Here is a 27,968-nt window from a genome sequence, read left to right as displayed (position 1 = left end):
GGTTTCACCTCCAAGCCAGTTACTTAATTTAATCTTATGAAACTCTTTCAGGGAGGGCGGAGGGACAGCGGAGCATCCTCCACTGGCTCCTCCCAGCAGCTGCAGGCCCCTCCCTCCTGCTTTAAGCTCTCCCCCATCACTCTGAGGTCAGAGCAGCCTCAGAGCGTCCCGCGCTGCACAGCTACAGGTCGCTGTCAGAGCCCAGCAGGTGCGACTGCGTCTGCATGCCGACTGGCTGCTAATCACCTGCCTGTTGCAGACATCTATTCCAGACGTTTGTCTGCTGTTGAGCTCTCCTTTTTGCCAGTTTGAGTGTATTATCATCTGGGGATAATCTCTGTCAGAGCAGACTGGTTAGAAACATTTGAGGTGTGCATCTCCAGCCGACCAGCACAATGAACTTCGATGACATTTTGAGTAAAATCGGAGGCTTTGGGAAGTTCCAGAAGCTCCTGTATGTGTGGATCTGTGTGCCTCAGATATTCCTGGCGTTCCACATGCTGGTGTCCGTGTTCACCGGGGCCGTTCCCCCTCATCTGTGCCGCTCCGCTTGGCCCTCAGGGGCCACCCCTGCCGCTTTGAACTTCAGCCTTCTGAGCGAGCCAGACGGCCGATCTGAGCTGTCCTGCAACATGGCCCTCAATCATAGCAGCGGCGGCACCGTGGCCCCTGGAGGAGCTGCGGCCCCCGGAGACAGGCACCCCACCACGAGCTGCCAGGACGGCTGGGAGTACAGCAAGGAGACGTTCCAAAGCACCACTGTCACAGAGGTGAGTGGAACACCACGCAGAGCGGCTGGAGACGCGTCCTCAGGGTTCTGATCATCCAGTTTCCATTAATGTCTTTAACATAAGAAGTGGTGCAGCTCTGGAATGTGGAAGGTTTTTACCACAGACGACTGTGTGATATCTGACAGTGGGTGGGGAGAGGAGACGGACACATGCAGTTCAGACAGAGTGTGATTATGACCCGTGAAGGTGACGGATGTTCGTCCTGGAAAGGGACACACCAATCCACTTTATTCGCTTCCGGTACCGATATCTGGGGTTACCGATACCGATCCGACACAGAAAAACATCTGGACTGACTTAAATCGTTTCTTATTTTAAATACAGACATAAATGTTCTGAATTACAAATGTATTTCAGAATTCTGCACCAGTTATTCACACTTATACACACTTTAACACTAAAAGTGTAATAGCCACCAAAGGGAGGAACTGGAGAGCTTCAACTCTGACCTTATATCTCTTGAGTTTTCACAAAAACATGAAAACCTAAACCTGTTTTTCTGTGTTGCTGCTGTTAGTTCACTGTCCTTTCGCTCAAACAGAAATCAGTTACAGATTTCATCACTAATGCCCTCCAGCCCTGCTCCAGTTAAAGAGCCGCTGCAGAAAGCTTCAGACTTTTTCTCCTACATCTGTCTTTCTGTGTTCCAGTGGAACCTGGTCTGTTCCAACTCCAGCCTCAACAACCTCGGCTCGTCCGTCTACATGTTCGGACTCCTCGTCGGCGCTGTTTTATTTGGTTACTTGGCTGATAAGTAAGTTGATAACCATTCAAATATTTCCTTGAAAAAAACTAGGTCATCCCTGATGAGTGGTATTCCTCCTTTATGTATTGATTTCTAGAACAGTTTTTGTCTTTTTGTGTTTGTCAGATATGGTCGCCGGATCATCATCCTCATTGGCCTGGCTATTCAAGTGACCTTTGGCGTGGCTGCTGCTTTCGCTCCCAATTTCTACGTCTACACAGCCCTTCGCTTCATGGTGGGAACGTCCATCTCCGCTGTTATCATGAACGCCTTTGTTTTGGGTTAGTATCCTGCAGAACCTCAGCTTGTTGGCTGGTTGATCCAGTCAGGATCACAGGAGTTTGGTTCATATCTCCAGTAATCAGTGGGAGAGAGGCGGGTACACCCTGGACAGGTCAATTAAACTCACTTGCATGTTTGTGGACTTTGGGAGGAACCATGAATGCATAGAAGAATCCATGTGGAAAGAACCTGCTCAAGATTCAGGATCTTCTTGATGAGTGCACCCACTGAAAAACCTGATATCAGAATTAAAAAACGTGGCGTGTATTGTCAACAATCTTCAGAGATAATGTGTGGCCCATTGGAGAGGAAAGTTTTATCCTTTCCTTCTGTCTAGAGGAAAAGTTCGCTTGGTGCATTTAAAGAGAACAAATCCTTGATGACGCCTACAAGGTTAACCCACAATAAGATGTTCCAGAATTCTGCTGATTCTTCCTACGTACATCATAGATAACTACAGATACCAACCAACGTAATCAGCGTTCCAAACTAATGCTATTCTAAACCAACACGGAACAAATTGTTCCTCTTTATATCAATGCTGTAGAACAGAAACCTCCAGGGAAATGTTTTAGAACGGCAAAAATACTTGTATTTAAAGAGCTTTAACAAATGTAGATGGTTATGAAGACTAAAATTACTGATCTAATGTTGTCGGCCATGAAGTAGTAACTCAACCATGAATCCATGACCTTTTGGGTCACGGTCGACCTTTTGGGTCATGGTCTCAGGACCTTTGTGTGTTTCTGGTACTGGGGTGTTTGTTTTGGACTGTCTAGGTGCTGTGGGGTGTAGACTGGGGCCTCAGGGGTCAGACTGAGACTCAATAGGTTTATTAGTGAGGTCAATGGGTTGGTCGCTGTCAAAAATACCAGAACCAAGAGTTTGACAAGGGGTATGTTGAAAAATTGGCTAGATGTCATTGTGTAGGTAGCGGTTTCTCAGTTTCGGTCCTCATGAGCCACTGCCATGTAACTTTTAGGTTAGTTTCCCTTCTGCCACACCTGACCTGAATATGAGTGAAGAGTTCAACTCTTTGTGAATCACCAAGCAGACTGGAGACTGCTTTAAAAGCAGAAAGTGGACTACACCGCAGGGCATTCTGGGTAAATACAACAAAACAAACACAAGAAACTAGCGCTAGCAGAAGGAATGGCTTACTTTTTTTTTTTTTGCCAAAATAGAAAATGCTAACTGCTAAAATCTGTCGCCACTCCATTTTGTTTACATTTCATAAAGATGGAAGTTGCGCTCTGTGTCGTCTTCTGAGGTTTTCATGTCATTCCTCCAGTGGTACTTGGTGCAGCGCCCCCACAGGTGAGGGTGGGGAACTAGTTTTTCAAAGGGTTTGGATCATTTGACAAAGCGCAGTGTGAAAGCAAAGTGCACTACCTAAAAATGTAACACATGTCAACCGAACCCAGTCTACTGGACTACCAGGTACAACACCCTAACATCTGCAGAGGAGGTCATGCCGTCATTTGAATCAGGTGTTCTGGAGCAGAGACACATCTAAAACACACAGAGCTGTTCTCCATGCTGACCAGAAATGAGAAACACAGGTGAAGGTTGAGAGGTCAGAGCATGCTTTGCTGTGTGCTCATCAGTCCCTTCCTCCCAGGTACTGAATGGACGGGCCTGAGACAGCGTATGCTGGCCGGGATTATCACAGACTACTTCTTCGGATTCGGGTACATCCTCCTGGCCGGGGTGGCGTACCTCATAAGGGACTGGCGCAAGCTGCAGCTGGCTATATCTGCACCTGGCTTCCTCTTCATCGTCTACATTTGGTGAGTTTGCTGCAGACTGCACAAGCATAGAAAATAACAAACAAGCTGATTGTCTGACTTGTTTTCTGCTTGTGAATTATGGCGATTCATTCTCTGTCTACAAGGCATTCCTCAGACCAGAGGAAATGTGCTGACCTTCTTTGAGGTTGCCTCGCATGCCTCTTGCCATGCAAGTTATTTATGATTCTCATTTACATTTGACATATGCAAAAGCAGAGAGAGAAAGCTAGAGAGTGGAAGAGAGAGAGAGAGAGAGATAAACAGAGTAATGGCTTCCTTCCAGTAAAGGTGTGAGTTTCTGGAACAAGTCAGTCAGAAAATGCCCTAAAGGACTTTGAGGTGATGTTTAAGATAAATGTTTGACATAGAGTGTTTTTCCTTCCAGGGTTTTGCCAAAGTCGGCCCGCTGGTTGATGGCCAACGACAGGAAGGAGGAAGCATGGGACGTGATCCAGAAGGCAGCCGAGATGAATGGGAAGCCCATCAGTAAGGACATGGAGATGTGTCAGGTAGGAATGTGGCTTCAGTGATTCTTCCTTCTACCAGAGTCACAATTCATTGTATGTTGACAGAATGCTGACATAAAATGTGTCACAACCTGCGCTGAGAAATTACCAACTGTAGCCAAGTCCAACCTTTTTTTGTTAGAAGCTGTCAATCTCTGACTTTTAATTGTATGGCATGATAATCCGCTTTTCTTTTCTTTTTTTTGGACTGGAAATGTTTCTATTAAAGTTGCTGTAGGAAATTTTATTACATCTTTTTTCACATATGGTAAAGCTGTCACCTTGTTGTGACAGTATAACATGAGACAGATAATTTGTGAAAAGATAGATCCCCTCTGCATTCTCGCTGTGGTCCTACTGCCATCTGCAGAAATACAACAATCAGTCAGATACAACCAATCAGAGTCAGGAGGTGGGTCTTAGCAAAGTTGATCATGCTCATGTATGCAAATTTGCCTGTTTGCTGCAGCTGGGCTAATGATGGAGAAACAACCTAACGTTTTAAGGTAGCTGTTTATCCACCATTATCGGCGTTCATGCTAACTCTCCTTCACTCAGCATTCACTCAGCAGAAAACATGTGGTAGGGTGTGAGCAGCGTCTACATGAGAATGATTGACAGCGCTAAGACCCTCCTCCTGGCTCTGATTGGTTGTTTCTGACTGTAAGCGGTGTATTTCTTCATATGTCAGTAGGACCACAGGGAGAAGGCAGAGGAGCTCAGTCTTTTCACAGATTCATATTCTCATATTACATAGTGGTAGTTTTAACAGATATGTAAAAAAAAACAACATATTGTTATAAAACCTACTGCAACTTTAATAAATAATCAGTAATGAACAAAACACCAAACATTACAATGCTCAAAAAGGTATCACATTAGCTTGTTGCTGATTTTTTCCATGTGGTTGGTTCTGAATGATTTCATGCACAAATACTCCTATCACTACAAATGACACTACAACCACAAACCTCACTGTGAATTATTGGGATTTTATGTGACAAACTCAAAGTAGTGCATAATTTTGACTTCAAACATTCAGTCAGAGCTACTAAGAACAAAGCATGTTTGTAGGATAGAACTGGTCAGTCAAAGTCCAGATCTAAATCCAAATGAGAATTTTTTTGCCAATAGTTTAAAGCTGATGCTAACAGATGTTCTCCATCCAATTTGAGCATGCAGACTTTTGCAAAAAGGATCATTTCAGTCTCTAGGTGTTCAAAGCTTTTTGGAGATTTTACAAGTGAACACCACTTGTCTGATTTCTATATGCGACACTATACGTTTTTGCAAATCACGCACCGCTTTTCTTTTACTGTGCAATTCTGCACTGGTTTGTTTTGGTCAATGAAATTAGATCCCAGTAGATTACAAGGAAGTTTGTTGTAAAATAACAATGTGAAAAAATTCAAGGGGTGTCAAGCTGCATTTAGGTAACATTTAAGACATTTTGTTCATTCCACAAATTAAAAACAATACAACTGGCGACATGTTTTTAATCCAAGGAGGAAGTTTTTCTTCCCTTTGTGGTCTCAGATTGTGTAACTTTATAATCCACACTGGTGACTAAGCACTCCCTCACTCATGTGATGTGTGTATGATGTGTGTATTAGCTTCCTTCTTTGCAAAGTATCAATCATGGGACATCAGTAGATCAGACTGAACTGCAGGATTTCAAATCAAAAAGAAGAACAGGGAGATGCGTCCCACCTGCAGTGTACTGGGGTTTCCTCTCTTAATGTAGCAATCAAGTGATTACCCTAACCCTAACCCTTACCCTAGCAACATGTGATGTCATCTCAACTCTGACTCTGCTTCCATAAATGAAAACATACAGCAGAAGTAAATGACACACAGGTATAGTGTAGATCCACATTTCCTTTAAAGCTGCTGTTTCAAACGGCCAGAGATGTCTTTGGTTTGTTGGACTGAACAACTAGTGGCTAATGGCAGCAGGTTGGTGTTCAGCTGCCAATGTTAGCCTTAGCTCAAATTAGCAACTAGTGGTTTTGATCCAGAAGGGAAGGACACAGGAGCTGTAAACAAAGTTTTCTTTTCATAAAACCCGTGACCAAGCTTATATATTTGCAGAGAGAAGACTTTCAGGGTAATTTTCCCTGCTGGAGCTGACAGTAACGGCTCATACAGTTTAGCAAAATTGAGCAAGCCCTCAAGTCCCTCCGCTTTCACTTCACATTTTAGACATAATTCAGCAATGGCACCTGGTTTTTTTTTTTTTTCCTGGAACTGTCAGTGACCCTGGAGGGTTTTTTCTGAGCCTTTCCTCAGTGAAGTGAAAACAAAGTCAGTGACTCTCAGCAGTAACGCCTCCCACTGCATCCACTTCAGTCTAGGTCTTGTTTAGTGATTAAAGGGACAGTATTATGTATTTTCCAGCCACATAATGGCATTTTATAGCACAGTCAAGTAACTATGTGACTTTCAGTTTTTACGTAAATGCTGTGTTTATCAAATATGTTTTAAAAGAAATTTGACTTTGTAATTTAACATTTTGAAATTGGGCCTCTGTTTCTTTAAAATCTTCTTCTCTTTCTGAAACTCCACCTGTAGGATGTCATCACAACATGGCTCCTCTGTTAACCTTTTAAACATTTTTTACCAGCGCTGCACAAAGAAGTAGCTCCTATGATGAACTCAGCTGATTCACAGTTCCACCTGGTATTTGCTAATTGCTGCTGGCTAGTCTGAAGGAGTTGGCATTTTGTACACCTGGATGGTTGCCATGGAGATTAAAGGATTTCTCAAACATGTTTGAAAGAATCACAGCAATACTCCTGGTATATTTTGATGAGGGAATAACATCGTAACATGATGCAAAGCTCAAAGAAATTGATTTTACATAATACTGCCCCTTTAAGAGTAGAAGGTAAAGTCCAGTTGAAAATTAAAAAGCATAATTTCATAATAAAACTATAGCTATTGATTCTGTCACAGAACCAATTTACAATTCACTGCGAACTCCATAGAAAGGTGTAACTGTAAAAACATTTTCTGTAAGATGCTGTTGAGAGTAAAAATTCAGAGGTGGGAGAAAAGAGAGACAGGATGACACTTTACACCTGACAACTTACTATCCTGGAGTTATCAGAGTTCAGTGTGAATAGTCAGAAAGGTGTCCTGTGTTTGAAACATCTGGTTCTCTCCTCTACATCAGGGCAGGACTCATCCTACAGGCGATGGTTAGCCTCCCTCCCTCTTCTTTCCGTTTTTTTTAGCACGGCCAAATGTTTGCCATAGCGTTTTCTCAGCAGAACCAATCATTCTCCTGCTTACACACACAAAAAAAGAATTCAGGCAGGTTCTTTTCCACTGAATAGAATCCAGAGTCAGACAGGTGAATTTTCTCTGCCAGAGGGGGCGCTGCTGTTATCCTAAACATCTCTGACTTCATTCTGACAGCACATTTATTTCAAGTCAAATATTTGCTCCAAATAAATCCACCACCAGATTGGTCCATGAAATAAATCCACCATGTATTTTTTTTAAGGTTTTGTTGGCTCTAGTGGCCTTTATTCTTTATTTGAAAGTAGTTCGACAGGAAACAGGGTAATGAGAGAGGGGGAAGACATGCGGCAAATGTCACCAGGCCGGGAATCAAACCTGCAACCACCGCCACGAGGACTAAGGCCTCCATACGTGGGTTGTGGTTTGCCCACGACCCACTAAACCATGTATTTTTATGCCTCAACTCGGTTTCTCTGTGATTTATGAGCAAAGCTGCGCTTAATATGTGATCAATTCTGCCAGTTTGCCTGTGACCAGCAGTACCTGACCATCTCCAGTCTAGACACACACACACACACACACAGGTGTGTGGATCTGGTTCTGCTCGGGTTACATTCCCAGTCCAGACTCTGTGCATTCACTCAGCGGGGCTGCAGAGTGGAAGTGCATGAAATGAGGTAGATCCATTAGAGAAGATGACCTAAATAAACTTCTACCAAACATAAATCAGCAGCATACTCTTGACAGTGTTGCTGTAGCGACGGCTCGTTCACCGTGTGGCACTGCTACTGCACACCATAGTGGCTTCTGTTCTGACTTTGAATAAATTCGTTTGATAACAGGCTCTCATTTGAACATGCAAACCATTCTGAGAGCTGGATGTTTCAGTCGCCCCCCGTTTGTCTTTTCACCAGGTTTATCAGGCTGAAGAGAAAACCGAGCTGAAGAAAAAACACTCCCTGGTTGACCTCGTTCGAACCCCGACAATGAGGAAGCAGTCCCTGATCGTCTTTTATCTTTGGTGAGTACTCGCAGAACTTTACCTCTTTATCTCCTCTACAGAAGGATTTATCTGAAACAGCCTTAGTCTGATCAAAACCGGGACGCTGTACGTCCAAACCAGACAAGGACGGGTCATGTACAAGGCTGGGCCGTCTTACTAGAGCACCTTTTAGATTGTCTTAAACTCGTCGTCATGTAAGGAGTTTATTCTTGGTTGCGTTGAAGCCAGAAACAATAGAAAACCATACTGAAAATAATATTACTGAGTTTGTTAGAGAGAAAACTTCAGAAACCCCTGAGGGTCATGGGGGGATTTTTTTCCTTTTGTGTTTTCTCCTCAGTTTTTAATGCATCTTGAATACTGAAAGTTTTCCTACTACAATAAAAGTTTTTGTAAGGTTTGTCCATGTATGTTAATATCTCATTTTTGAGATATCAGGATGCAAGCGCACCGCAACCTGATGTGCAAAATGTGAGAGAAAAATCGGTCAAACATGGTCTACATCCCTTCTCTGAGACATGAAGACGACAGAAACTTTCTGGAAGAAAGAAAGGATAGAAAAAATACATCCAAAGTATTTGGAGTATTTAGAGTTAGTGACAGTTTTGCTCACGTCTTTTTCATGTTGGCAGTCTGAGTGGTTTTCATGTGCAGTCCCATCTTCACCTTACACAAACAAACATAAACTCACAGTTAATGGATCAATTTTCAACCAGTTTTCTGCACCAAAGAGTTTAAGAATATATAAACAATTCTAATTCTAAATAAACTTTTATTATGACTGTGACTGTATGCAAACTAGAACAGGTTGTATTTGCTAATTTATTGCAAAGGAATTCAATACTTTTGTGAGGTATCGTAACAGGAAAAGAAAATTCCCACATGCCTTCCAGGGGGCGCTGTGGGAAACGGACTGCTTTGAACACTTTTCCATTACCAGTTACCAGATATTAGCTTCCAGATGTAGATCACTGTGAAATTTGGTTATAAAGCAAACAATTTTAGATTTTTCTGCCTTGTTGTTTTAAATGCACTTTAAGAAAAAACCCCAGCAGTATAATCGTGAATGAGTCCCTCCATCACACGCTTCTGTCAGATGAGTAGAAAGTTGCTCACTTATTGTTGAATATTTGCTTTAGTGGTTTTCAATAAAAGCTTTGCATGGTGAGTGTTAGGTGGATGTTATAGCCTGCAGTATAGATTACAATATATATTTTTATGTGTGCAGGAAATTCTAGCAGGGAGCTTCTTGTCTCACACTGTTTACAGCAAGAATGTGTACTCAAGTTGTCGAAATGCTCAGAATGCTAATCCAGGAGTCAAGTTTCTCTTTTCATTCTGATTTCAAGAAAGCAAACTTAGTTGCTTGAAATAAAAAGCCTCACCAAGGAGGAAGGAAGCATTCCTATGTCATCATTCATTTCCTTTTTGAAATATTGTTAAAAAACAAAACCAGAGTATTCTGCCAGAGGGTGTGAAGTTGTTTTGTTTCCCAGTCCTCACTTCTTCCTGGAGTGACACAGACTTGTTGCTGTTTTTCTTCTGTAGTGTTGAGATCTTTAACAAGTCAAAGCAGAGCTGTTTCATTCAAAATGAAAAAAATTAACAAATACTGATAAGTATTCCATGAAATAAATACATGACTCCGTTAAATAAAGCAAAATAAATATTTTCAAATAGAATTTATCTTTTTATCTATTTTTTATTTATTTTGAAATGTATTTGTTTCTTATATTTATTTCTTATTTATTTCTTTATTTGTGAATTATTCATTTCATAATGGTGTTTGATTTTGTGACTTTTTTGTTAAGCTACTCTCCGTATTTTATGGACTTTTATGTTTTAGCTTTTTTCCTAAAATATTTCTGAATAATTAATAACTGTATTTGTCTAATTGTTTCGCTTTGATTGAAGCGGCTCTCCATATCAGATTTCTTACCTAAAGAGGGAAACATCTAGTGATTGATTTCCTTCCTTCCTTCCTGGCTGCATGGTGGAACAGATGCTAACTCTGTTGGCTAGCAGCAGGACGGTCCAGGCCCTGTCTGCATTTAGTTTGCATGTTCTCTCTGGGTACTCCAGCTTCCTCCCACAGTTCAGAAACACGGCCATTTGGACCCCAGTGGTCACAGAACAGAACCAGTTTTTCATGTCATATCTGCTCTAACTTTAACACTCATTCCAAAATGTTTCCTCTGAAAGTGATCCAGCAGTGGATCTTAGGTTTACACTAGTCTTATAATTAGTAGGTGTATTAAAACTAGAAGCCTAGAAGAAGAATGAATGAATGGATAAGCTGATGGATCTGACACGCTTTAGAGCGTTGTGCCACGGTGTGCTATGCAATCGAAGCAGAGAGTGATTTCTGTCTAACTGGATCACATATTTTCTCTCTCTATCTCGCCTCTATACTCTACGCTAACAAGACCTCCATTCACTGTAACTTGATGCTGAAAACAGCAGGGTGCCAAGAGAAAGCAATAACTGTCAGAAATAATTTGATTCATGAAATATGGTTGCAAGATGACACATTAAATATTTCACAAGATGTGGGTTTGAATATTCTTTGGTTGTGTGATCTGGGTCTGTATTTGCTTTCTTGGGTTGTTCTGAGGAAACAGAATATTTGTTTGTGACGGTAAAACGCAGCGATGCTGTGATACTTTTTGCCTCTTATAGTATTTCCTTGTTCCGTCTGCATTCAGCATATTCAGCGGACCGGAATGTCACACCACCAGCAGGATGTTTTTCTGCTTATCGAACAACATCTTGATTTTACAGCCGTGGTTTCAAACTAACCAGACTCTAATACAGTAATCTTATTAATATGTAAGAAAACAGACAGGAATAAAATATAAATGTTGGAAAGTTCATATTTGACCTTGCATTAGAAGCTTTCTTCTGGACGTGAACTCATTTTCCAGTCTCTTCTGCATTTTAAAATTTCCAAGCCAAGCAGCAGGAGTTCTCTGGCTCTGCTATGAAAAAGAGAAGGAAGCTCTTGGAGTTTTATGACCTTCCAACATTCCTCTCAGTCTGGAAGCGTCTCCCATCTACTCGCTTTCCCCCCAACTGGGTCAGGTTCTGGACCGCTGCAGGAAAATCAAATTGAGTGCAAAAGAGCAGTAGCAAAACAAATCAAAGTGACAGAACCAGCAGAGAGAGTAGGGCACAGAAAGAAAATTCCCTTCTTTTGGGTTTCACTTTGTAATTTTGATTCATTTTTAGTTTTTGCTTCACATTTCTCTAAAAAGTCATGAAACGTTTGCAGAGTTCTAGTCATTTTTAATGATCTAGAAGCTACTTTTGTCACATTTTGTAATATCACCTTCCTAAAGTAAATGACACAAGTCATTTTTTTGCCATCTTGTTCTGGACAAAAAACACTTCTGGCAATAAATGACGCAAGCCATTATTTTAGGAAGTTGACAATATGTTCTGTTGAAAAGTTATTTGCTGAAATTTTGCCTTCTGTGTTATTTTGCCTCATAAAGTCCTAATGAGCAAACGTGGAAACTTTTATTTATTTCAAGACTACATGAGACAAAAACTTAATTGGGTGTGAATGCAGTTCCAAAACATTGTGAGTGTTTGCCACAGACGGGTTCTTTACTGGTTGCATGGGCCCCATGACCCCTGGCCCCTCTGCACCATACAAACTGAAACTTGATTCCAAATGACTCTTAACACTCGTTGAAGCATGTCCTAGTCAACAGTAGATCAGACAGAACTGAGCACACATGGCCGGGTGGGAAACATTTTATTTATTCTGAAAAACATTCCTGATCTTTAGCAGGTATGAGATCCTCACTGGATGACAACTGTGGTTAAAAATAATATTTTAACGTATTATATAACAGGAGATTCACACAAACATCAAACTACTTCCTTTTGTTCAGAACAGGAAAGTATTACAACTAAATGTTGTCTGACTTTGTTTAGATTTGGTTCTGGAAACTGAAGAGCTGAGGCATCAACATGGATCATATATGACCTGTTTGTCTGGTGTTGCTCGGAATTTAGCACTAGTTCTTCTGTGTCTTGTTTTTGTCAGGAAACCAGTTTTATTCTGGCTTTGTTTAGATGAAGATATCTGATGTAGAAACAGACCTTATGTGGCTGTACAAATTTCAAGTTCCCAACACCAAGGTTTCTTGACCACCCCATATTTCTGTCAGTTCCTTTAGCCAATTAACTAGCTAGCAATTAGCTGGTTGAACTATCTGAGTTTTGTGTTCTGCCTGCTGGGAGATTTTTAATAGAAAATGCACGAAAGTACAAACTTCAGTAAGCTTTTAGCTTACTGAAGTTTGCTTCCACACCATGAGCGAATGTTTGTTTAGGCAAATTCATCTGCCTTGTGAGCTCAAGAGCAACAAGCAGCCATCTTTAGGGCTAATCGGGAGCACTGCATTATTCTTTGCAGCCTGAGAAATTATCAATGCTCTCATTAAAAGAAACGTTACATTACTGAAATAATATCATAGAAAGTTGAAATGCTCTTGGTGCAAAAAATAAGCAGGCCTACTTCATATCCAGTGACCTGCAATCCAACTCATATAATTCCATCCAATATCACTTTCATGGACAGTGAGTGTTGGAACAGTCAGCCAGGATAATGTTTGGTCAGACTAACTATATGCTCTGTACTAGAATCCACTGGATGTGCTGTGGCACCACTTCAGATGTCTAACTCTGATTCTGAGTACTTATGGTAACGTAAACCGAAGTGAACAGTCTCAACCTGCCAGACCTGTTCTCACAAAGCTTCAGAAAGAACCAGTTTCCCAGGAAAATACAGCTTGTAAGCCGAAGCTTGTTACTGTAGACTTTTTAGGTGTTCACAAGTGAACCAGACTTCACGCCTGGCGTCCCATCCAGTTAGCCGAGATCTGGATTATTGTATCTTTTTCCTCGCAGCCTGTTCCTTTACCTCTCTGCCAATTCAAACAGAGTGTGCGTGAAATACTCATCAGAGTAGCAGGCGGGAAGTGACGGGGTTGCAAACACTTTCCTGTGACCTGCTATCTGTCCTTACACAGATGACACGCTAAGAAAAGTTGGAAAAACGAAGTCACTAGATGGTTATTTTCATTAAGGGGAATACTTCCATCCCAAGGTTAGGGTGTGTTTTGAAACGTTCCTTTGTTCAGCTGTTAAAATGGGAGCTCTGAGCTGCATAAGGACCTTCTTTACACGGTAGGCTCTAAGTAAAACTGGTCTAAATGTAACTCTGTCATATTTAGTTTTTCTAAATGTTGCTAAATGTGCCACAAAATGTGCCACATTTAGCAACATTTGGTGCCAGAACATTTAGTGCCAGAAAGCCCTGGGATCTCTCTGCCACGCCCACAAATGACTAGTGCATAACCAGGTGGGTTGTTGTTCTCTGAACTGAAAAACTCATAATTGCATACCATGTAGAGAAATTAGTAAACTAAAATTAACATTCAAGTTTAGCTGAGTTATAATCTACTACGTTATTCTCTTTGATAAATTCACAGAACATGTTGCCCAAAAATAAAAAGAGCAAGAACTCCTTTTGGAAACACAACAGTTTGAATGAAACCTGAATGTAAAGAAAAAAGTAGCTTCAGTTTCAGACCACGGCTCTGAATTTGGATTCTGTGATCTTACTGTGACAGTCAGTCATCTGGCAGAGTGATAGCAATCTATTGTTCTTACACTATGCAATATCTTTAATAGAAAGTATGACATTGCTTACCTTCAAAATTACAAGTGTCAAGAAAAATGAGGAAATTTTTGTGTAATATGCCTTTTTTATATTTGATTTGCATTAAAACTTTTCCCCCTCTGCATTATGAAAGAGAATGAAACAACAAAATGACCAAAGCAGTAGCTGAATGAACTACTATTTATGAAAGCCACACAAAAACACCTTACAAAATATGCTTATGAAAGTTCTGACATGTAGGGTTTCATAATTTTCTTCTCTGTCGCCATCCTGTGGTCATATCAGGAATGACATTTTGAATAAAATGAGAAACAAATTTTTTTCCAACAAAAAAACCGCGCTGTTAGGAAATGACAAGAGAATAAAGAAGGGGTTTTTTAAACCCATGTGCCCAGAGAAGGAAAGACGAATCCTACCAACAGAACAGTCCTGATCCGATCACAGCAGCGCCGCATGTTCAAACATCATAGAAGTTTTTTCTGTCCAAAAGCACTGCTATGATGAAAAGTGGAATCAAACCCCTTCCAAGAGAAATATCTTCTAACAATCCATAAATAATTCAATCACAATGACTGTGTGATGTTTTAGATCAGCACTCAGGAAACTCCAATGATCCTAAGCCACAGTAAGAACTGATCAGGTCCAGAAGACGATACCCAGCTGGAAAATTACATAAGATTTGAAATATTCTGAACTGGCTGATTAAACAACCTCTTAAAATTGCTCTTGTTTAGACTGCAGAAACATAAAACAGAGCAAGAGACATGAAAGCAATAAACACTTGCTTAACAGCCAGAACCTAAGCACAGGACTTTATGTCATTTTGGAACAATCTCCATCTAGAATGATGCCATGTGCTAACGTCTGTCTTTCTGTTCGCTGGTCACAAAGAAGCGTCCTAACGTCATCTTTCATGTTCCAGGTTCGTCAACGTCCTGGTGTACTACGGCTTGTCCCTCAACATTTCCGACTTTGGAATGAACATCTACCTGACCCAGATGATCTTCGGCCTGGTGGAGATGCCGGCACGCACCATCACACTGTTCACCCTCAACCGCTCACGCAAGTTCTCTCAGCTGGCTTTCCTAGCAGTGGGAGGTTCTGCCTGCCTGCTGACCACCTGCATCCCCAGCGGTACATAGATACAGTGCAAACAGACTCTACTTAATCTGTCTAGTCAAATAAAATTAAAAAAAGACAAATCCTTTTAAACACTGTTTTTTGAGTGGTGACAACCTGTTGTGTCATCTTTTTTTTTTTTTTAGACCTGTCCGTTGTCCGAACAGTCCTGGCCATGATTGGGAAGTTTGGGATTACAGCCTCTCTGTCTATCATTTATGTCTACTCAGCTGAAATATTTCCAACAGTGATCAGGTGGGTGTTGCCCTGCAGTGCATTTCTGTGTGTTGTTTGGTGAAAAAAGATCCTAAAAGCCTTTGCTCAGCAAACTTGATCTGTTTTAACAATGCCATCTAGGATTTACATTGAAAGACAGCCAGCTGCCAGTGTGTTGTTTGAGAAACCAGAAGCTCACACAGACGTTTGATCCAGTCCAGCCAGTCTTTACTTAATGGGAACTGTTTTGGATAAGTAGAAATGAAAAATGTTTATGGCAGCTCGGCTGTGAGGTTTTGTCAAAACAACCAATTTATCTAAAGTCACCATTAAATTTGATTGAGAGTCCAATAGTCTAACATACTTCTTATTACTATCAGATAATACATGAAAGTGATGTGTTTAGTAATTCTGTTCATCAGCACTGGAAGAAAACCAAACACATAAAAGCATAAACATTTAGTTTGCTCTTATGGTGGTGGAGGAGTCATGATGTGGACATGTGGTTTTTATCTGATTGTTTAAGGCAGTAAAGTGTGTCCAGTTTTTTATTACCTGCAAATGTCAGTTAAAATCTATTCACATTACATGGGGCGCGCGCCCTGGGAGTGCGCACCCCATACTTTGGGAACCGCTGCCATATGCTAATGAAGTTCCTTTGTGAACAGCCTGTCTAACCAGACGGTCTGCTCCCTCACTGCTCTGATCTACAGGCAAAATGGGATTGGTATAGGCTCCATGTGTGCGCGGATCGGCGGTGTCCTGGCTCCAATGATGCACCTTCTGAAGAACATCAATCCTCATGCTCCCATGATCCTCTCTGGCCTGTGCCCGCTGCTGGGCGCTGGACTGACCCTGCTGCTGCCTGAGACGGCCAACAAGCCTCTACCGGACACAATCGAGGATGTCGAGGGAGAAAGCCTGACTTCATAGGTTTTACTCTTCTGTTCAGGTGGGATTAAAACTAGGCCACTTGAGGAGTTTTAGGTAAAATATTTTTTTCCGGTCAAAGGTTGTTTTTTTTCTATCCTAAATGCAAAACATAGATTTTTTTTGTATAGTGTTATCTTCCTTATCACTCTGAGTTAATTGTTCTTTCAGCAAAGGGCCTTTTTGAGACTGAATACTCCATCCATCCATCCATCCATTTTCTGTTCACCCTTGTCCCTAATGGGGTCGGGAGGGTTGCTGGTGCCCATCTCCAGCTACGTTCCGGGCGAGAGGCGGGGTACACCCTGGACAGGTCGCCAGTCTGTCGCAGCTGAATACTCCAGTTAATGATTAATCGATTGCTAAATTAGTTGACGATTATTTCAAAGATTGATTTATCATGATTCATCCGACTAATTGTTTCATTAGTTCATTAGAAGCAATAAGGTATTTTTTAGTGAGTGATTTTGACAAAATGTGTAAAAGTTACAGTTCTGATTAGCTTAGCAAGGCGCTGTATGTGATCAAATAAAAATAGTAGCAGAAAAAAGGAGCAAAGATCTGATGTACAAAACTTCTTTATTTTTTCCCTCTCCTTTCATTAGTGATTAGGAGGAAGGTGTGAAGGCGGCCATCTTTGATCCGAGGAATGTTACCATGGACACCCCCAGGAAGGATTAACATCTCAGCACTGGCTGGCATATGTCATGTGACATTCAGTATATTTCAGTTTATGTCTCTATAAGTCTTTACTTCCAGTGGAAGTTTCAGTTAGACTTTGTGTTTATGGGTCTTTACAAGCTGCCCAAACTCTTTAAATAATGGTATTTATGAAAGTGTTTTTATTCCTTCTTGATCAATTTTGTATGTTTTTTTATGGAGTAATTTCTCTTGTTCCAGCGTGGTAAATTTAGTGAATATAGAAAGTGTCATTCTGGTAAAGATGTGTAAAATTCTTATAATAAATGATTCCAGTGCAGCAGCATATCATCACAGAAGAATGTAGAAAACTCAAATTTCTAATGTAAAGTCTGTTTATTCAGTCTGAAAGTAAATTCTCTGAGGAATAATTGTTTTTACAATCTCCTCAGTGGCACACTTTTGGACGACCGAGTTTACATTTGTGATGTAAGACAGGAAGGTTCTTTTTTTCTGGCACCATTCCCAAACTAGTCTAATGGTTGCCATGGAGCCAGAATGTCACGTTTTGCTGGCTCCTTGTTTTGCCTACTGGCTAAAAGAAATTGGCCTTTGTGTCACATCATATTTTTCCCTAGAGAAACTGAAACTTATTGGAGTTCCTATACTCTGATCAATGTAGAAATGATTAATGTTGGGTTTCCAACATTGTGTTTGTTGCTTTTAATTTAAAGAGGGTTTTTTTTGTTGTTGATTTTAGAATTATCTGCACAGTTGATGGCAACAAAAAGGTCCTGGGTTGGAATCCTGAGCAGGGGTCTTTCTGTGTGAAGTTTGCATGTTCTGCCTGTGCATGCATGGATTTGCTCCGGGTACTCCGACTTCCTCCCACTGTTCAAAAACATGACTGTCAGGTTAATTAGTCTCTCTAATTGTTCTTGTGAGGGTGCGCATGTGTGTGTTGCTGTTTGTCCTGTGTTGTCCAGTGATGGACCAGCGATGTGTCCAGGCTTCTCCACGTCTCTCGCTAAACCACCATTTGAACTAAGTACCAATGAAAAGAATGTAGACAGTAGATGTTTGGGGAACCAATAATTTTGCCACAGCTAATTTTATTAAATATAATTATTCCTCATCATGGGATTTTTACCCCACTGAATTAATGCACTTATAACAGACTGTATTTTTTTGTGATATTATTTGGCTGCTACAAAAGATAATTTCATCTTTTTTAACACAGCTTTACAAAGCAGGGCTTTTTATTTGGTAAGGTATTATACTTTGTAAGAGTTTTATTTAAGTATCAGGCAGTACTTGTTGTCAGGCAGTGCAAGAGGTTCTGCCTGATGATGAGTTGGTGGTGCCTGAAGCTACATGGAGAGCAGACTTTAACTGAGCCCTTCATCCTGAGACACTTTCGCCTCACAGCTCGGTTCTGATTGTGTGAAAGCAAACGGTTCTCGTCTGACAGTATCAATCAGATGGTATTTGTGCAATTTGATTTTCTTGTTTGTTTTTTGCATTATTTTGTCTGAAGGTTATATGGTTAAAATAAAGGGATCAAGAGACATTTTATTCAGTATTGTTCTCCCAGTTCGCTGTCAGTAATTTATCGGCGCCTTCCTCACTAATCATGGCTGTTAGCCTGTGAACAAAGCCGTCTCTGTGAAGAAACTGCTTTCCCAGACTGTTGTGAAGGACTTTTTCCGGCTTGTTGGGAGTTCTAACCTTCAAAGCGTCCAGCAGCTGGAGGACTTATCAGCCAGAGTTAGTTTTGTCTTTGTTTTGCCTCATCATGTAGTTTTGCTGAAGGGTTTGCTGTTACATTTGCAGACCTAAAGGTCAGTTGAGCTACGGCTGGCGCATCGCTGCTGCCTCCCATTGGCCCACTTAAAGGCAGGTGGGAGTGGGAAGCTCTTCCATGTTTACAGTGATAACTCGCAGCAAAACATATCTTTGAGGAAACACTCTCTAGTGGATAGAGGATGTCACCTCCTCTCTGGCAGCTCAACCAGTATCTGATGTGTGAAAAATGTGCTTTACATCTCATCCATGCATTTATGAACGTTCACGTTATTTTTCAGATTATATTGTTGATACTGTATATTTTTACTGACTTTGCGAAATAAAGGTTGTCTGAGAGCATGCGAGTGTCACTGGCTATTTGTATGGAAATCCTTTGGATAATTTGAGAATGTACTCCAGTCGTTTTAAAGCTTAGGCGTGTAAAAAGTCCAATGTGATATATTTTGTAGGAACAGGGCTTTATATAATCAGAAGCAACTGTTTTAAGACTACAAAATATAGATTTTATCTAAAAGAAACGTTATCCGTTATCTAAATAGAATTTATCTATAAGCCCAACATTAGTTTCCCTCAGGATCCAAAGGAATTCTAGGCCTGGAGGGATATGTTGTTCTTTCAGTAACAGATGAGCCTAATTATTTATGTCCCAGGCAGGTTTAGGGTTTAATTAATCTTTTAATTCAACCAGTACATCTGCTCTTTGCCATTAGTCTAATCTATAGATACATTCCTCTCTGTAAGATTGAACTCAGCATCTGGCTAGGCTGCTCCAAAATGTTCAGTTGTTTATCTGCTAAGCACGTCTTAATCATTTTATCTGTGGTTTGGTTCATGATCCTGCTGGAATCTCTGGTGTTCCCCAAGCCCAGGTTTCTCTGCGGTCTGCCCAGTGTTGTTGCTAAGAATCTTTGTGGAGTTGTCTTTGTTCACATTGATGAGATCACCTTTCCCATTGGCTGAAAAAATCCCCAAAGCATGACGTTCCTACCACCGTGCTTGATAAATGAGGTGGTGTTCTTGGGATTAAACGATTCTTCAATTTATTGCTAAATCAAGGTTGCATTAACATACCCAATTTGGGTATACACATTTTTTATGTACCTTATTCAGAGAAGTGGCTTCCTCCTTGGTCTGATTCCATGGTAACCAGCAGTCTGATGCATCTGCTGGGCTGTGTGCATTAAGATGTCGCCACCAGCATGGCCTAATTCTTCAGGATGGCTTGGATCCTTTGACTCTTTATCGTCTCTCGTATCATCAGTCTTACATGTGTCACTTTTGGCTTCCTACCAAAAGCCACTTTTAGTGGTAGGAGTAAACATCAAGACATGCTCTTTATGGGTAAAGTAAGTTGAACAGAAATTTTTTTCTCTTATATTTTAACACACACCTACTGTATTTCATTTGCAGTAAGGAGAAACTTGTTTGCCAAGATAAAATATCCCCAGGGATATAAATAATTTTGGGCTGAACTTTGACTTTACAGTTTTGTACCACCCTCTGTTGGTCTATTGGATAAAATTCCAAAGAAACCTGTAGAAAATAGTCTGTAGCTGCAACAAGATAAAACGCAGTCAAGAGGTATGAATATTTTTGCAAGGCACTGTAATTCCTCGACTCCCGCCGAGTTTTTAGCAGACAGACCTTGGTATGAGACGGGGGTTGCTTACATGCTGGCAAGTAATCAATGGTAGGTGCTCTCTCTGATGCCAAGTGGGAACCGCTTTAACTTCTGAGCCGTGGTTAGCTGGCAAAGGCTAAATGTGTCTGTCATTACTGAAACAGACATCACACAGCAGCTGACACTGAGGCTCAGAGGGGCCACAGAGCCACAACACCACCCACTGGTGGGCTGTCAGTGCACTGCTGTCATAATTTATCCTGCTTAGTAAAATGTAAAAAGGATAACAGGTAAATTATTCAACAACTATTAACACACAACAGAGCCTGATTAGCTCTGTTAGCTTTCCTGTAATGTTATTACTTCACCATTAGCACAACTGCAGCAGAGACACAAGCTTGATTGACAGTGCTAAGACCCTCCCCTTGGCTCTAATTGGTCAATTCTGACCGTGAGCGGTGTATTTCTGCAGACAGCTGTAGGACCAGAGAGAGGAGGTAGAGAAACTCGATTTTTTTCACAGATTATCTGTCTCAGAATGTACTCTCTCAACATGGTGGCACTTTTTTTGCAGATAGGGGAAAGATACATATTGTTTAAAAATGTTACATAGCCTACTACAGCTTTTATCTGAATAAATGCTTGTAATTACAATATTTTTTAAGTAAGTTTGAAAATGCCCGAATATTGTCCAGAAGTAACACCTGCATACTGTGCTTCTACAAAGCAGAAAAGTGTTATTCTAAATGTAGACAGAAGATGGCGCCCAAATGTTACAACCTGTAAAACAAGTCCACCCGCCTATCTATCCGTTCTTTTTCTACACACTCAGTTCAGGGGCCTTGAGCCGATGTCCAGAAGTCACCATGCACTCACAAATGTCATGTTACAAATGTTACCAGCTTCAGTGCAAACGATTTTGTTTAAATGTCGGTTAACTATATCTCAGAATAAATGCAGAGTATGACAGGCAGACTATGAACAAAGAAAGAAATGGCTCGTTGGATTGTAAGGTTTGTGTTAAAGCAGCCAAGAAGTCCCTGCATGGTCACCCTGGAGGAGCTACATAGCTCTGCTGCTCAGATGGGATCAAGTGTTAAAAAACATGTTCCTGGGGGGGAAATGACGAGACGAACACACTAACAGCGCAGTTTGCTACAGAAAACAAGTTAAAAGCTGCTCTGGTCAGATGAGAGCAACGCTTTTAGAAAAGCGCTAAATATGAGAGCAACAAACACACGCCACTACACCCTTGAACACTGCATTCATACAGTGAGGCATGGTGGTGACAGCATCATGCTGTGGTCGTGTTTTAAATAACTTTAGATTGATGCGGACGTTCTTTCAGCTAGATTGTGGTTTGTGGCAAAAAAAAAAAAGCAGAAAAGTGCAGTACTCAAAGCAGACAGGAGATGGCGGAAACCCCACACTGCGGTCCACACACCTGTTTATTAGCTGTTAACAGAAAGAGGTAACAACAGCATCTCATTCGGCACTTTAGACAAATTCAGACTTTAACAAAAATGCATATAAGTTACTACAACAAACACGTGCTTTTGGCTACTGCTTTCCTCGGCTTATAAATAGCATTATCTCCAAATTTACCCGACATCTGTGATATAGAAATCTGTGTATTTACGTCCAGAGCTTCACTCGAGCACCAGCAATGATTGGACAGACCAGCTGCCACTCAAACGTCACGACTTGGTTGTTTAGTTTTATACAGCTCGGGTTTTCCAGCTGCAAGTGAGAGCGTACAGGTAATCATCCAAAAAGAGTCTGGAAAGTTAATACTCCAAGGTGAACTAAGTTGGTCACAATATTTGGAAACATGCTTAAGCTGATAACTTACTAGGATATGTCTAGTTGTATGGGACCGATTTAAATTGACTCCAGTTTGAATAAGTTTGCTCACTATAAAACGTTGTAAAGCAATTTTCGGAGTATTTGTGTACATCATTACTTACCACGTCTTAATAAGGGGAAAAACAAGTTCGCTTCTCCCTCCCCAACCCTCCCCTGGAGCCGACTTTTGCTTACCCGTTGCTATCTATGGGAATATTTCCGACAGCTCGTGAAGGCATCGCCAGTCTCATTGTGGCCCTGTAGATCTAACGCCATCACACGCAGCGGCTACTACGGAGCAGCAGGGCGACAGAACAACAGGGCCGCCGCCGCCGCCGCCGCTCAGCCTTTATTACCGACACATTCGTTCAGCTTAAAGCGATGGAATACGGAGCTGTGGGACATTAGAGCCGCTTATATCGGTAAGTGACGCTCTGCTCTGGTTTTCCACATCATTCTGCTCTGTCCTGCCTCCAAAGCGGAGTGAATGGCTGGGATTTAAGACAGTATTTCTTTTTTATTGGCGTTTCTTTAAACATGAAGGCACTTAGGCAGCGTTAGCTCTCTCGGACAGTGTTTTCCTGCTGCTGCTGCTCCAGCGGGGCTGTGGAGCTGAGGCGTCGTCCTGGTTTGAACGTGATGCCCTGGTCGCTGCTCCAGCGGCTCCCATCCTCTTTGTGACTTAATGGAAGAATCGACACGAAGCTAATTAAGCTGCTGGTGCTGGTGGGGGGTTGAAGAGGGTGGAGGGGGGGCTCTTAGTTCTCCAAGCACTGACGCATTTTGATCCTCTTATTTACCCCCCCTTCCCTCTCCCCCCCTCCATCCCCGGCTTTCCTCCCATCAAAACCATCAACATCTCATATCGATGCTTGGTGGAGTCAGATGAAGGACACATAATTCGGCTGCTGTGTGTTTCTGGTGATGCTGCAGGGTTTTTTTGGGGGGGGGGCAGCAGTCTGGATCCACGGTCGGTGCAGTGCAGCTTTAAATGTGTCTGTGCGTGAATCATATGAGGCTGGAACACCACGCTGCTGCTCAACTCTTCTCAACCAGTTTGTGGTCCAGCTTCCAGTCGCCATCCCCACATTAATAGTACTTAACCGCGGCCCCAAAGGATAGTTTTGGATCCTGTGTTTGACTGGCTAATATCTGTCTTCTTCTTCTTTTTTTTAATGTTCAATCAGATGAACATTTGCAGTGGATTGTACTGACCTAGACGCTAAACCTGAAAAAGAACAGGACGTTGTGATTATGAAAAGCAAGAAATTCAATTTAATTGTAGTTGGTATTGAAAGTTTTCCTAATATTGGAAAAGCCTATAGTTTGTTCAGTGTAATTCAGTTCAAAATGATTTACCTCAAAGTTAAATGAAATGTTATGGTAACTCCATCCACAAAGAGTCGCTGTGGATGGGATGCTGTGTGCAGGAAGGATGTCCACTAGCAGTCAGCCTTGCAACTAATCGACAGAGGCCTCTGACTGAAGATTGTTGCTGTGTGATAGTCTCATGGCTCAGCTCAGAGATGTTGGAGTTGGGGATATTGAAATTTCTCCTCTCTCTGCTCTGCATCCATGAAGCCTCCTGTTCAACTCCTCTGGGATTTGGGGTCATAGGTCAGATATTAAATGAGCTTTTCAGATGCTAACTGGCTGCTTCCAAGAGGGAAAGTCGGAGGTGGCACACCGACCGCAACCTCATGGCTGATGTGTGTTTAAAATATAGCAATAACTTTATTACTGAACAGTTTATCTGCATTTCTCATCGTTCATTATATTGATTCTACACACAAACACGTGCAGAAACCCTGTGAACATGTTTTTATAGGATTTTTCTGTACAGTAAATATGTGCATCGTTGAGTACAACAGATAAATCCTACTGATTTCTGGACTTGCATGTTGGTTATTTATTCTGGATGAAACTCCTGACTTCACAAGTAAATGTCAGTCAGTATACCTTGCACTTTTTCTCTCTTCATTTTCTTTTGTTTTGTGTCTGTTTTTATTTTAATACTCTTCACAATTATCGGTGGGTTTAGAATACTCTAGAAGTGTGAAATCTTCTGGCTGTTTGTGCTAATTAGCTTTGCATTCGGCTTAATTTTCACAAAACTCTTCAGCGAAACTAGAGGCTCTATAAAAGGCGATGAAGTTATTTCAGTCCATGCAGCTAAACTTAGCAGGAGTATCTATATTTATGCTGTGGTCTGTAGCGAAACCACTTGAGCAAATAAATTCTAACTAAATATTATTTGTGTGATGATCTATATATTTTTTCTTTTTCTAGCATGTTGCACATATATTGTCGCTTCAAATGATCAAAGCCATCATCCCTTCTCTCCCGTGCTTTATCATTAGTGTGAGAGTCTTTGTGTTTAGTTTGTTCTTCATCTGCAGCAGGGCTGACACTTACAGGCTGTTAATCACCACCTTATCTGCTGGGATTGGTTGTCAGCATTTGCGTCTCTGATTTGAGTTAGTTTGTGTTTTAAAATGTAATACCTGACTTTCTATTTCCTTCCTATACTTGAAGGAGGGTAAACCGCGAGTAAACATATTATTTCCTGTTATCTTTCCATCATACAGCAGCACTTTTTGATACAGTTTCTAATTGGGGTTGGTTAAACATTCTCATCACCTCCGTTTCCTGTGAGAACAGTGCTGGGTGTTCCCCCATCTATTGTCTTGGCGGATAAAACCCCACCAGGTCTGGATCACAGCCATTTTGTTCAAGGAGCTGGGTTTGCAGAAAAACTAGAAGGTCACTCGGCTTTACCGGCTTCTTGCAAAGTTTTACAGAGTCCTCTCGCTGCAGAGAGTGTAAGCAGGTTGTGGTGTCCAGCCATGTGGCGGTGAAGCACGCTGAGTTCAGGTGCTGTAGGTGCAGCGGGTATCGGTGAGGTGGATTCATCTGCAGGGTGAGCTCTGCGCACAACCAGCAGACCTGTACAGCAGAACAGGAGTTTATACTTTAAAGCTATGCATTCATTATTCCATGTGAAATGGCGGCATTAATTATTATTAAACAGGTTTTGTAAAACATTGCAGATACATAGTCATTTTATGTTTTTTGTCTGAAATAAAATCCTCTCATGTCAGTAAACATGTCATGTTTACATGTTTCCTGTCCAATACTGATTTCCAACTTGTGCAGCAAAGTTTTCTACTTATATATTCACTCATTTTAATTTCAACCTAATTAAAAATAAATTCTAGAATTCTCCCCATCTATGCTTGAAACCAATGGTGGGAAAACTTCTACTAACGCGCTAAGAGCAGAACTAATTTTTCATTTAGCTCTTTAGCACTTTCACTAACTTTGAAAACGTTTAGCACACTTAAAATTCCCTAAATGACACTAATTTACTTGGTTGTTTTGTAAAGTTTCAGTTGAATATAGTTCAACATGTGTGGTGAAGTGTTGGTCATCGACTGTCAGGAATTGATTAAGTAGTTAGATATTTATATTCATGCTCTTATTTTGAAGTTGAAGTCTGTTTATGGATCAGCTTAACTTCCTCTCCTCCTGTTTTCTTTTTTTTATGACGCATGGAAATTCTAATGTCAAAATAAAACTGTTGATCAAGAGTGGTTTCTTTTTAAAGAGCAGGTATATTTTGACGTTAACGCTGTAGCATTAGCTTCTGCTAAACACCATGTTGGTGTAGTTCTTTACCGTTAGTGGAACTAATGTTTATGATTAGTGCTTTAATGTTAGCATAATTAGTCTTTTAGCTAGGAGCACACCAAAAACCATCAGCAACATTTCTCAATAAAACACTTCCTGTTTATTAATGAGTCGATGGGAGCTGTTAGTTTTGATGTATCTAGTAAATGTATAGAAAGAGATTTTTCATCTCCTATGACTAAATCAAGAGTAAATTGAAAGTTTCCGTCTGTCTGATTGGTCAGTTCATCTCTACATCTCAGGTTTTCCACATCATTCTGCCAGCTGTGATGGAGAGAAACAGGAGAACATGTTGAGCTGAGATGAAAGGCTTAGATAATAAACCAGAGCAGATATAGTCTGCAGTGTGTTTGCTGTCATGTTCTTGTGGTTTTCCCTGTTTTCATCAGCGGTCAGTCTTTTCTTCCAAACAATCTCTGCTATCCTCCTCCTCCACCCCCTGATCAACAGGGAGGAGCTGCTCCACTTTAATTAGTCCTGTAGCAATATGAATAAGTCTCTACCAGCGATGAGAAGAATGATAAAAATGTTGCCGTGATTATGAAATATACCAGAACCCACTTCAAGGGCCAGTCGCTCAGCTGATAATGAACTTCATTCAGTCATGTGAACACGGAACAGCTGACACACAGTATGGTGATGGTTGCCTTGGTGATGAAGGCATCAGGCCTGTTCCTTGCTTGGTAATCTTTCTGAAGCAGGGGTCAAATCAATGTGAACACACTTGATAGAGGTCAAATTTAGTAAATTGTGAGGGAAGATGCATGATGGCAAGAACTGGCATCATGCGACTCCATCAGTTCCCCTGGCAGTCAGAGTGTTTCTAAAGCTTTCTGCTTGGATAGCTTTAGATACTAACAAGATACATTTTTATAATCAAGGCGAGTTGTGTTTCTTGGAACTTCTTCACACCTACAGTTTGTTAAAAAAATATTCTCATTTCTTTCACATTACGTGTCCAAACGTGTTCATTTTATCTGGATTTTATGTGACAGAGCGACACAAAGTTGGCAGAGGTAAAATGATGCAGGATGTTTCAAAATGTTCTGCAAATGCAAATCTGAAAAGTACAGAAGCTTTTTAACTGCCAGTGCTGGGAAATGGATTCAGGAGCAGCGTCTAGGCCAAACGACAAAACGTTCTCGTCATATCAAGATGCAAAACTCCCTAGAAATAGATGGCTTTTTTTGCCTTAATGAGATTTTTTTTTAAGTGTTACAATGAGATATTATTTAAACAAAAATATCTTCTTGTTTAAATAAGAAATGTCGTAAGCGTAAAATGGAAACACCTCTGACGAGTTTCTGCTGTTGTCTAAAAGAATCAGGTTAGAGGAATGAACGTAGTGAGCCGCTTTACGCCTTTCGAACAAGTTGTAATCTGTATGAGGGGTGCATTTTTCTATCTTATTATGAGAACGTTTTCCATAATAACTAGATATAAAACTCACTAAAGCAAGAATCCTCCTCTTTTTTTTACAAACTTTGCATCTCATAGTGAGAAACTTCTTGTTTTAAGAAGAAATTTCTTATTTTAGTGAGAAACTTTCTTATTTTGGCAAAAACGTTCTTCTTTTAGTAAAAAACTCTCTCACTATAACGAGATGCTGCCCCTGAATTTATTTCCAAGCTGTGTCAAACGTTTCTGCAGACAGTGACGTACATGTGCATCCAGCCTGCTGAGTCAGCTCTGTGCAGAATCTTGATCTGAACCGTTCTGTCAGAGCTCTGGTTGGATGTTTTGGCTGTTTGTCCTGCGCCAGTCAGAAGTCATTTTCAGCCTCTAACCAGTTGTTATTCCCCTGTGTCTATGTCCTTCCATCTGAACACAAACCCTGGCAACTAGAAGCATCTCCACAGCATGATGCCGCCTCCACCATGTTTCACTATGTGAATATTTAGAGCAGCGGTGTCCAAACTTTTTGGACAAAGGGTTAAAAACCCCAATCTGACAGTCCAGGACCAAAATGAGCTTTTTCCTGACCATAAAAAATGCAAAAATAGTATTATTGGGAATTATTTCTCCTTTACCTGCATAACAATGA

The 27,968-nt window shown here is 41.0% G+C and overlaps 2 protein-coding genes across 5 annotated transcripts in view; both read left to right on the top strand.

Moving 5' to 3' along the window:
- Positions 1–136: 136 nt before the first annotated feature.
- LOC114158748 (solute carrier family 22 member 6) lies at positions 137–19,107 on the top strand. Its single transcript, XM_028040571.1, has 10 exons — positions 137–770; positions 1,442–1,545; positions 1,663–1,817; positions 3,440–3,608; positions 3,994–4,117; positions 8,275–8,381; positions 14,981–15,192; positions 15,324–15,432; positions 16,107–16,345; positions 16,929–19,107. Exons 1-9 carry the CDS (start codon positions 396–398, stop codon positions 16,324–16,326), a joined length of 1,575 nt encoding a protein of 524 aa, XP_027896372.1. The 5' UTR covers positions 137–395; the 3' UTR covers positions 16,327–16,345; positions 16,929–19,107.
- A 3,349-nt stretch (positions 19,108–22,456) lies between these two features.
- The window catches only part of fynb (FYN proto-oncogene, Src family tyrosine kinase b), a 74,514-nt gene continuing 69,002 nt past the window's right edge, over positions 22,457–27,968 (top strand). Inside the window, exon 1 of one of the 4 annotated variants that reach the window (XM_028039979.1) lies at positions 22,457–22,656. The gene's annotated coding sequence lies outside the window, so the exon portion shown is untranslated. The remainder of the gene's footprint in view (positions 22,657–27,968) is intronic. The other 3 variants (XM_028039978.1, XM_028039982.1, XM_028039981.1) reach the window with 3 other exon arrangements.

The sequence above is a fragment of the Xiphophorus couchianus genome, chromosome 15, assembly GCF_001444195.1.
Source record: "Xiphophorus couchianus chromosome 15, X_couchianus-1.0, whole genome shotgun sequence".
NCBI classification, from domain to species: domain Eukaryota; kingdom Metazoa; phylum Chordata; class Actinopteri; order Cyprinodontiformes; family Poeciliidae; genus Xiphophorus; species Xiphophorus couchianus.
This window is presented reverse-complemented; position numbering and strand designations above follow the sequence as displayed.